A 12,426-nucleotide genomic window follows, 5' to 3' on the forward strand; every position below is an offset into this window, starting at 1 on the left:
TTAAATGTTCCGTTAAAATGCAATTTAAAGAAACTTGTTTCAGCGAAGATGAAACTTCGTTTTGGAGAATGACTTGAAATGAAAGGTAAAGAAACTTGTTTCACGTGGGGATTCACACATACATACATGAGTTCAGTTAGAAAATGGCTCTGTTTAATATTGTAAGGTACTGAGAGAGAGAGAGAGAGAGAGAGAGAGAGAGAGAGAGAGAGAGAGAGAGAGAGAGTAGAAAAATAAACCACCAGAGAGAGAGAGACTTAGCAGAAAAAATAAACTACCAGAGAGAGAGAGAGAGAGAGAGAGAGAGAGAGAGAGAGAGAGAGAGAGAGCAGCAAAAACAAACCTACAGAGAGAGAGAGAGAGAGAGAGAGAGATAAGTAGACAAACCTCTAGAGAGAGAGAGAAAGAGAGATAATTAGACAAACCTTCAGAGAGAGAGAGAGAGACTAAGTAGACGAACAAACAAACATATATAGATATATAAACAAACCGCCACACACACACAGAGAGAGAGAGAGAGAGAGAGAGAGAGAGAGAGAGAGAGAGAGAGAGAGAGAGATACCTGACCCACATGCTATCACTCCACAACAAATAAACTATTAAACCTTGTCTTACTCACATGTAACATTCCTGATATAAAGGGCGAAGACTGGCGGCGTGAGATTATTGTTGGTGGCCTGACAGGTGAAGGGCGAATCCAGGTCCTCTCTGGATGCTGGGATCTCCAGCCAGTTGAAGCTGCCGCTCTGTCCCACGGTGCTGTTGGGGTCCACGGCGATTCCCCTCTGCAGCCAGACCACACTGGGCGGTGGTTTACCTGCCTCAAAGGACCTTTCAGGTTATCTGGCATAACGAGTTAGGAGTTTCACTGATATCTATTCACATTTCATACTAAGTGAAATGTGGCTGGTTTTGTAATATTACTTCAGGATTGAGTACGGAACGTGAGGTGTTTCATTGTTGGGACGGAGCATAATGTTTATTCAGGGATGGTATGGACCACGAGCTTATTCGAGGTTGACTACAGACCATGTGGTTCTTCAGGGTTGGTATTTAGTATGAGCTAGTTTGAGGTTGTGTAAAGAGCATGTGCTTGTTCAAGATTGGGTAGATAGCATGTGCTTGTTCAGAGTTCGGTACGGAGCATATGCTTGCTCGACGTTGGGTACAGAACATGTGCTTGTTCAGGGTTAGGTAGATAGCATGTGTGTGTAAAGGGTTAAGTATGGAGCATGAGCTTGTTCGACGTTGGGTACAAAGCATGTGCTTGTTCAGGGTTGGGTACGGAGCATATGCTTGTTCAAAGATGGTTATGGACCTTATGTTTGTTCAGGTTTTGGATATGGAGCATATGCTGGTTCAGGGTTGATTACGGAGCATGTGCTTGTTCAGGGTTGGGTGCGGAGCATATGCTTGTGCGAGGATGAGTATGGACCTTGTGTTTGTTCAGGTTTTAGATATGGAGCATATGCTTGTTCAGCGTTGGTTATGGAGCATGTGCTTGTTCAGGGTTGCGTGCGGAGCATATGCTTGTGCGAGGATGAGTATGAACCTTGTGTTTGTTCAGATTTTGGATATGGAGCATATACTTGTTCAGGGTTGGTTATGGAGCTTGTGCTTGTTCAGGGTTGCGTGCGGAGCATATGCTTGTTCGAGGATGAGTATGTACCATGTGTTTGTTCATGTTTTGGGTATGAAACATATGCTTGTTCAGGGTTGGTTTTGGAGCATATGCTTGTTCAGGGTTGGATGCGGAGCATATGCTTGTTCGAGGATAGGTATGGATCTTGTTTGTTCAGGTTTTGGGTATGGAGCGTACGCTTATTCATGGTTGATTTCGGAGCGTGTGCTTTTTCATGGTTGGGTGTGGAGCATATGCTTGTTCGAGGTTGGGTATGGACCATGTGTTTGTTCAGGTTTTGCGTATGGAGCGTAGGCTTGTTCACTGTTGGTTGCGGAGCATGTGCTGGTTCAGGGCTGAGTACGGAATATATGCTTGTTCGAGGATGCGTATGGACCATGTGTTTGTTCAGATTTGGGTATGGAGCATATGCTTGTCCAGGGTTGGTTACGGAGCAAGTGCTTGTTCAGGGTTGGGTGTGGAGCATATGCTTGTTCGAGGATGGGTATGGACCATGTGTTGGTTCATGATTTGGGTATGGAGCATATGCATGTTCAAGGTTGGTCACGGAGCAAGTGCTTGTTCAGGGTTGGGTATTGAGCATATGCTTGTTGAGGGTTAGTTACGGAGCATGTGCTTTTTCAGGGTTGGGTGTGGAGCATATGCTTGTTCGACGATTGATATAGACCATGTGCTTGTTCGGGTTCGCATCGAGCATATGCTTGTTTGAGGATGGGTATGGACCATGTGTTCGTTCAGGTTTGGGTATGGAATAAGTATTTGTTCAGGATTGGGTACAGAACATATGTTTGTTCAGGGATTATATGGAACATGAGCTTGTTTGAAGTTGGACACGGAGTTTGTGCTTGTTCAGGGTTGGGTACGGGGCATGTGTTTGTTCAGATTTGGGTACGGAGCATGTGCTTGTTCAGTGTTGTGTACAGAGCATGAGCAAATCCCATAAATGCTCTGTTATAAATATAGAAGAAGGACTGTTTTTTTTACACGGTCTATTAAAGGATTTTGTGTCTAATATTGGTAGTCTGGTTATTATTGATAACAGCATTACACATTCCAAAACCCTTTTCAAATGTTATCTGTATTTTTTTTTTTTTTTAAGGATTTTTATGTTGGGAATGTCAATGCCTTAATTAATGTACAAATTACGTAAAAAAAAAAGGAAAAAAAAAAGTCATCTGTATGTGTGGACAGTATGTATATATGTAAAAATCACTCATTATCCCTGTTTGTGTAATGTGAGAGTTTATGTGTGAATGTCCGTATGTGACATTTAGATGTATGTATTGGACTTGTGTGCATGATTATATGTGTGTGTGATTCTGTATGTAGTTTTTTAAGCTTTTATGTGTGCTGATGTCTAGGCCCATCTATAATAATAATGACAATTATAATAATAATAATAATAATAATAATAATAATAATAATAATAATAATGATGATGATGATGGTGATGATTATGATGGCAATAGTAATTTTATTTGTAATAATAATAATAATAATAATAATAATAATAATAATAATAATAATTTTATTTAATGATAATAATAATAGTTTTATATACAACAACAACAATAATAATAATAATAATAATAATAATAATAATAATAATAATAATAATCAGTTCTCCGTAGTCTTGCAAAATCCCTGACTGTCTCCGATTAGAGAAATTAAATTCTGTGAGTTATACCATCATCCCCAGAGATTAAAGTTTCCACTTCTCGAAGTATGTTTGAAATTAAAGTCTTTTTTTATATTACATGAAACTCCTGACCTTACGGAAATATCCCAACTGGCTGACACTATTGGCAGAAATTAATCTCTACCAGATCAAATGTCTCCCCAGGGATAGAAGTTTTCGAAAGGGGCCGAGTGAGTTCTTGTGCCTCCTAGTATAGTTATGATGATATGTCTATCTATTCTAATTAAGGACAGGTGATATTTCATCTCAGTTTACTATTTAGAGGCCAGATCCATTTTAACTCCATTTTCTATTTTGAGAACAGGTCCATTTTAGCTCAATTTTCTATTCTGAGGATAGATCCATTTTAGCTTGATTTTCTATTCTGAGGACAGATCCATTATAGCTCAATTTTCTAATCTGAAGACAGATCCATTTTATCTCGTTTTTCTATCCTACGGACAGATTCATTTTAGCTCCATTTTTTATTCTGAGGACGGATTTATTTTCACTCGATTATCTATTCTGAGGACAGATCCATTTTAGCTCAATTTTCTTTTCTGAGGACAGATCCATTTTAGCTCAATTTTCTTTTTTGAGGACAGATCCATTTTAGCTCAATTTTCTATTCTGATGACAGTTCCATCTTAGCTCAATTTTCTATTCTGATGACAGTTCCATCTTAGCTCAATTTTCTATTCTGAGTACAGATCCATTTTAGCTCCATTTTCTATTCTGAGGACAGATCCATTTTAGCTCAATTTTCTATTCTGAGGACAGATCCATTTTAGCTCAATTTTCTATTCTGAGGACAGATCCCTTTTAGCTCCATTTTCTATTCTGAGGACAGATCCATTTTAGCTCCTTTTTTTTATTATGTTGACAGATCCATTTTAGCTCCATTTTCTATTCTGAGAACAGATCCATTTAAGCTCAATTACTGATTCAATCCTTTAGAGAGATGTCATTTTAACTCGATTAATTCGACATTCCTTTAGAGACAGATGTCATTTTAACATTTTAGCTCAATTAATGCTACATTCCCTAAGAGATAAGTTATATTTTACACTAATGACTGCCATATTCTTTAGGAAATAGAGGCCTTTTTAGCTCATTAGATACGCCATTCTTCTTGAGAAATAGATGTCATTTTACCTAATTAGTACCACACTTCCTGAAGAGAAATGACATTTTAGCTCAGTTTTTGCCATACCCATTGAGAGATTGAAGGCATTATCCCTAAAACTGCCTTTTAGATCGAACACCTTTTGATATTAAAGCAGGAAAAAAACTTAGACTATCACATATGCATCAACTTTTCAATACGTTAGAGGATACAGTGTATCTATCAGAAAACACTGTCTTTACTTGACATCTAACTCTGAAGACCTGTCCTTGCAAAGACCTTTCATTGCAAAGATCTGTCCTTGCAAAGACATGTCATTGCAGAGACCTGTTCTTGCAAAGACCTGTCCTTTCAAAGACCTGTCATTGCAAAGACCTTTCATTAAAAAGATCTGTCCTTGTAGAGACCTGTCATTTCAAAGACCTGTCCTTGCAAAGTACTGTCCTTGCAAAGACCTGTTCTTGCAAAGACCTGTCATTGCAAAGACCTGTCATTGCAAAGACCTGTCCTTGCAAAGACCTGTCCTTGCAAAGTACTGTCCTTGCAAATACCTGTCATTGCGAAGACCTGTCCTTGCAAAGACCTGTCATATCAAAGACCTGTCCTTGCAAAGTACTGTCCTTGCAAATACCTGTCATTGAAAAAGACCTGTTCTTGCAAAGACCTGTCATTGAAAAGATCTGTCCTTGCAAAGATCTGCCATTTCAAAGACCTGTCCTTGCAAAGTACTGTCCTTGCAAAGACCTTTCATTGCACAGTCCTTTCCTTGCAAAGATCTATCCTTGCAAGGATATTTTCTATTAGAAAAGTGGCCATTGTAAAATAGTGTCTGTTAGAAGACAACGTTCGGTAGAAGACCTGTCTATTAGAACACATGATTTATAAAAAAAACATGTCATTGGAAAACATTTGATAGGACACTTTGCATTGTTAAACCAAAGTCTGATAAAAGCTAAAGATCAACAAGACCCTCAATAAAATGAAACTCCTAGCCCACCACTTCCAAAAAGAAAGCTATTGAACATTTTTCCTGGCCTTTGAGAAATTTTTGTAAATTATTCAAATTTTCAAAACTATAAAATTTCAGTATTTCCTAAGGGCAGTGTTGATCACTACCGATCAAGCTAGTCATAATGTTACTGATAAATGAAATGCTTACGTCAGTAATTTTTATGATTACATACCATTACATTCCAGCTTTGTTGATTTTCTGCGTTCTTTGGTGCCAAAGCATTCGATATTTCAATGACTTGCTATTACAAATTGGGGACAGAATGAATTTCCAAACATTGTTAACCAATAGTTTTATTGTTAACAGATCATACGATATATGTATATGCATATATGTCTATGTATGTATGTATGTATGTATGTATGTATGTATGTTATTTATTAGTCACAGGAAATATGAAAGTAAAAAGACCAGGTGCCAAGCTCTTTCGTGGATTACCTACACTTCTTTAGGTACTCTGTTCTTTTACGTTCCGGTTTCTTGTGGATATTACACACGTATGTATGTATGTATGTATGTATGTATGTATGTATGTATGTATGTATATAATCATGGTTCAATTGGGATTAAAACCTAAGGCTTAGAATTTACATGGAATCTTCTTGTGTACTTTTGTTTAGAGATTGAGACATCAAACGTAAACAAACAGTTGACATTGGAATATTTCATAAAAGTCACATTTCATGATGTAGAGAATATATTTCTTGTCATTTCAAAAGCAGAAGAACAAGAAGGAATTGTGATTAGAAAAAAAAAATATAAAAAAGTGACAGTAATCTTTGAGAATCAGAAGTTTATGTAGTGATGGATCACACTAATATTTCCGGATATCGAATTGAAAGAGCTTAACCTATAACGTGATATTAAGTTGAATCAGAGACCGCACACTATTCTTCATTAAAGTTGACCATTGATTCACGAAATGAAGAATTTAGAGATGGTCTACCTTCCAGGTACACGCAAGACTCAATATTAAATGTGGCTGTCCGGAAACCAAATTGTAAACTTGAAAATGGTTCATCTTTCTGAAAGAGGTCAGCACTCATTATCTCCGCCAACGAAGTTGGAAGGAGGTTATGTTTTACCCCTTGTTTGTGTGTTGAAATATGTTTGTGTGTTTGTTTGTGAACAGCTTCCTGGCCACAATTTTGATCGTAGAGTAATGATACTTGCAGGGATTAACTGTTATGTAAAAAGCTGGAAATTATTGAATTTTGGCAGGTCAAGGTCATGGTCAAGAGAAAATGTCCAGTTCACGTAGACAGCCATAAGGTGTTGAGTGTATGAAAATACACGCCAATTAATACATGTAATGGTCAAAGGTCAAGGTCAAGGTCGAGAAATAAGCTGCGGAAGTCTGCGCTCTACTGAATGCTCCTCTAGTTATTATTATTATTATAGTTTTACCTACCGAGTCCCTAACAGCCATTACCTCTCCCTCCCTGGGCCTACCTTGGGTGAGGAGGGGGTTTGGGCGCTGATCATATGTGTATATGGTCAGTCTCTCGGGCATTGTCCTGCTTGCTATGTCAATATCACTGTGTCTTGCCTCTGCAATTCATGAGTGGTTTTTAAACCTTTAAACCTAAGGTACAACCCTAGTTGGAAAAGCAAGATGCAATAAGCCCAAGGGCTCCAACAGGGCAAATTACCCAGTGAGGAAAGGAAAGAAGGAAATGAGTAAACTACAAAAGAAGTAATGTACAAACAAAATAAAATATTTTAAGAACAGCAATAATACGAAAACAGAATAATAAAGTGGACTCTTGAGAGACAGTGACTGAAACTTATTATTATTATCTTTATTATTATTATTACTATTACTATTATTATTATTATTATTATTATTATTAACCAATGTCTTTATTGTTTATATATGAAATATCTGTTAGGATGTTGTTACTGTTTTTTTTTTTTAAATATTTTGTTTTAATTGATCATTATTTCTAATATCGTTTATTTATTTCCTTATTTCCTTTCCTTAGTGGGCTATTTTTCCCTGTTGGAGACCTTAGCCTTATAGCATTTTGCTTTTCCAATTAGGGTTGTAGCTTAGCTAGTAATAATTGAAAAAGAAGTGTATAGATAGAGCCGTGCAATAAAGCGACCTATTTTCCCACTTCATGGAAAACCTACAATGCATTTTGCACAGTTGCTTTCAACCTCTCCACTCGTTATCTCCCTCTGATGACCTCTGCCTGGTCATATAATTATCTGCCAATCGATTTGACCTCCAAATTTTTGTGTCTTCGTTTGCTGGTGTCAAATAAAAGGGTTCCAAAAAAAAAAAGGTCGCAAAATAGGGTCGCTGTTAAAGGGTCCTGTTACAGGATCGCAAAATAGGGTCGCCAGTAGAGTCGCAAGAAAGGGTCGCAAAATATGGTTGCAAAAAGAGTCGCAAAAAGGGTAGCAAAATAAGGTCGCTGTTGAAGGGTCGCAAAATAATGACGCAACTCATTTTTGAAGTCTTTAGCGTCCGCATTTTAATACCGGGCATTATCTTTTTATTAGTCCACTGCAGAACAAAGACCTCAAACATATCATTCCACTTGCGTCTGTTTATGGTCTTTTTATGCCTTTCCACACCCGCCAACTTTTTCAGTTCCACAATTTATCGTCTTCTCTGTCTTACTCTGCTTCTTTTGCAATTTCTAGGGACCCATTCTGTTTTTCCTAATACCCATTTATTACCTGCCATTCTCATTACAGTATATGTCCTGCCGATATCCATTACTTTTCTTACTTGTTGTTAGAATATCCTCTACTTTACTTTGCTCTCGTATCCATGTTGCCTTTTTTCTGTCTCGTAGTGTTATTCCCATCATTATTCCTTCCGTTGTAACTAGCTTATGTTCTAAGGCTTTAATAAGGCTCCATGTTTCTGATCAATAAGTTAATATTGGTATATATATATATATATGTATGTATATATATATATATATATATATATATATATATGTGTGTGTGTGTGTGTGTGTGTCTATATATATATATATATATATATATATATATATATATATATATATATATATATATATATATATATATATATATAGATGCATACATAATATTTCTCTCTTACTTTCCCGTTCTCATTCTATCTTATATCAAATGAAGTGGCCATATCATAGCATTCAACGTCTTGTTTGGGGATCAAATACGAGAGAGAGAGAGAGAGAGAGAGAGAGAGAGAGAGAGAGAGAGAGAGAGAGAGAGAGAGAGAGAATTATTCTTTATAACTATCAAGTATTTACTCCATGTTATTAACTTCATCGTTATAGAACATTATTTTATGATGAAAGAAATGATTTATGAATCAGTTGGAAATCGAGTGGCAACCCGGGTGTGTCATTTATCATGAAATGCTTTTATTCCTCATGGATTTTGTCAGGCATTGAACAGTTGGGGATGGCGAAGAAGGATTGGACTGGATTGGTAACTGGAAATTAGCTGGCCTAGAGTATGCTGATGACACCAAACGACTTGCAATGCTTCCTTACCAGAATGCATGAAATATCACTGAGGTTGGACTCAAGATAAATAGAAGAAAGACAGAGATGATGAGAACGGAATATGCAATGGAAGATGAAATATCATTATAAGGAGAAAGGATTAATGAGGTGGAATCATTTAAATCTTTAGGAACTATGATCTCTAATACAGAGAATGGCTACGTTAAGTAAAATTTAGAAATCAAATAGCCTGAAATTACATATAAAAATCAGGCTATATATCAGTTTAGTGAGATCGGTGTTAACTGTATGGACATGAGTCGTGGTATGACAATGAAACAATATCCAATAGATTTAGTAGATTTGAGAACAAAACCCCCAGAAGGATATTGGGAGTTAAATGGCAGGACAGGATTAGAAAGGAAACTATAAGAGAGATTACTCCGGTGCCATATGCGGATGAGATCATGGTGAGGGGTAGATGGAGATAGTTTGGGCATGCTCTTCGCACTCTCCAAGAGAGATTAGTTCACCAGACTTTCAACTGGGCTCCACAAGGCATTAGAAGAGTTGGAAGACCTAGGTCTATATAACTAAGGACTATGAAGCATGAAATAGGAGATAAAGAATGGAGAAGTATTGATTTAAAAGCTCAAGATAGAGACGGAGGGCAAAATCTAACCCAGGACTAGTGCATTCTAAAACATTTAGAAGACTTAGTTCTACCAGCGAAAGCATTGTTTTTAAGAAATAATTTTAAGATATTCTTGTATAAATCGTTTTAGAGTGGATATATATATATGTATATATATATATATATATATATATATATATATATATATATATATATATATATATATATATATATATATATATACAATATAATCCATAAAATAATATCGGCGAATAATATTTATAACCCAAGACCGCGATATAGTTTTATTCCCCAGATCAGTCCGGGTGGCGAGGCGCTCAGCCAATCAGAGGCCGCAGAGATTCTGACGTCTCATGAATAATCCTATTTTTTAAATAATTGAAAAAAATATAAAAAAATTGGTATAAAGCGGTGGTTTTAATTTAATATATATTCGCCAGAATTCATATTATCATATCCGAGAATAATATTTATAACCCAATACCGTGATCTAGTTTGATTCACCAGCTCACTCCGGGCAGGGAGGCGCTCAGCCAATCAGACGCCGCAGGGATGATGACGTCACAGCCTTCCAGTATCATTGGACAGTGTAAACAAACTTTACGTCGCGTGCTCTTCAAAGAAAGTTTTTTTTCTTTTTTTGTAGTTTTGTATAGTGTATCTAGTTGTTTCGTGTTAATTTGTTTGTGCAACAAGTCTTTAAGTCTACACAGAAGCCCTAAATCCAGAGGAACAACGCTATCCCTTCCAAGGTAACGCTTAAATGTTCGATAATGTTTAGCCATGTTAGGAGTGTAGGATACGATGCAGGAAGTGATGATCTGTGATAATATCTCTTTAATACCGTATTGACATTGAGGTTGGTGACAGCGATTAGATTAACTAATTCCTTAACCAATATAGCAAGATGTGATGATTAGGGGTTAACTATAAATACAAGAACCAAAGAGAAACGTCAAAATGTAACCGTTACAGGGAGCTATTCTCAACGGACTTGAGTGCCGAAGTGAGCCAATGTGAGGAGTTAAAAGTCAGGGAAAGAGGAAAAAACACGAAAAAGCAAGATATAGCATAAAGGAATCATAGCCAAACCAAGAGGTAAGAAATACATTATAGAAAAACGAGGAAAGTAAAGGAAATATGAATATTTATCAGTCAAAAATGCTTAATTTAAAACAAAACTTTCGTCTTCAGATCGCTCATTTAACAGTTGATAAAACCAGTTGTCCCCTTCAGTGACCAGAGAAAACTGTACAAAAGTTAATTAATTATATGACTGGGATTTCTATCATGCTATCTCCCATGGAACAAGAGCAATTGAGGAACTGATTAGAGAGGCAGCGAATTCTCCAATTTATAAGAGGAAGAAGAATAGACTCGGTAGATGTATTGAAACCACAGCTGGACTTTCGTAGGCTGATTGGTGAGTACTAAACTTTCCTTCCTAGGTTAGCTAGTTAAAACTATTATCGATATATGAATAGATAGAATAGGGTACAATGATTAAGTTGTTTATCAGTGTTTCTTATGAATTTTATTCATTGTGCATTTACAAACATTCTACAATTTCATTTTTTTTTTTTTTTTTTTACGGGCTTCCAACGCAAGAGCCCGTTGTCTTACGTAAGGTAGGGGAATCGAAAACGAACGAACGAACGGAATTGTTGATATTTGACTCTGTTGCTATTTCTTGACCCTGTATTCCAGGATTTTCCTGACTAGGCCTATATGATACAGCCTATCTCTATTCATCTACACTTCAAATGGGTTTTATTTAATGGGGTCTTGTGTATGGGGGGGAGGGGGGTTATGGCATCAAGAACGTTAGTCCCTGTAAATTGAAAATAATAATCACCAATAACGAACACATAATCATTGGGCCCCACTCTTTATAATTTCTATTAATATTGAGAAACATATCTGTTATTGTAGACTTGTATAGTGTTAATAGACTTTCATTACCAGAAACATTGATTTTATAATGATCCCAATTAATCGATAATTTTATTACAAGTCATAAGGTGAATTCAGTGGACAAAATCCACTTTATCTACAAAATTGGTATTAGATTTTTTCGTTCAATGTAAAAGATTGAGAAATGTTCTGCAAATTTCAATTGTTGCTCAACAAAACATTTAGATTCTTTTGCCTTCCAGTTATTAAGACATCCTTCTTCTTGGTTTGGCAAAGTAAAGGTTTATATGTATGTGAGTTGATTAAGTTATTCTTTCCACATTCCCTTCTGTCTTCACACACCCGACAACACTGAGATTAACAAACAATTCGTCTTCACTCAAGAGGTTAACTACTGCACTGTAATTGTTCAGTGGCTATTTTCCTCTTGGTAAGGGTAGAAGAGACTCTTACGAGAAGGAAACTTCAAAATCAAACCATTGATCTCTAGTCTTAGGTAGTGCTATAGCCTTTGCACTATGGTCTTTCACTGTCTGATTATCTCCCTATATGATAAAGAGCAAGGGTCTGATTACACACACACACACGCACACACACACACACACACATATATATATATATATATATATATATATATATATATATATATATATATATAATTATATGTGTATATATATATATACACAGTATATATAAATACATTTATCATCATCAACATTTCCTTTAACTCCAGTAGTCTCTAGCTTGAGCTTTTAAATCAATTTATATTTCTTTCTTGTCACGCTTAGGAGAGAGGGAATAGACGTACCCTTGTGGGAGGGTCTACCCTGAAGGTACACTCGGAAACCACACTGTCCCACAAAGTCCCGAACAACCGGGTTGTAAGGAAAGGGGGAGGGGGTGGGAAGAGTTGAACCTGTGAGTCTGTGTGAATGTGTATGTATATC

General features: G+C 36.5%; 1 protein-coding gene across 1 annotated transcript in view; it reads right to left on the reverse strand.

Annotated features, from left to right (window-relative positions):
- Window positions 1–611: 611 nt before the first annotated feature.
- LOC137622592 (hemicentin-2-like) overlaps window positions 612–12,426 on the reverse strand; it is a 167,615-nt gene continuing 155,800 nt past the window's right edge. The window contains exon 10 of the mRNA XM_068353198.1: window positions 612–817. Within this exon, the coding sequence (XP_068209299.1) occupies window positions 612–817 (206 nt within the window). The remainder of the gene's footprint in view (window positions 818–12,426) is intronic.

This window comes from Palaemon carinicauda, chromosome 29 (genome assembly GCF_036898095.1).
Source record: "Palaemon carinicauda isolate YSFRI2023 chromosome 29, ASM3689809v2, whole genome shotgun sequence".
NCBI lineage: Eukaryota > Metazoa > Arthropoda > Malacostraca > Decapoda > Palaemonidae > Palaemon > Palaemon carinicauda.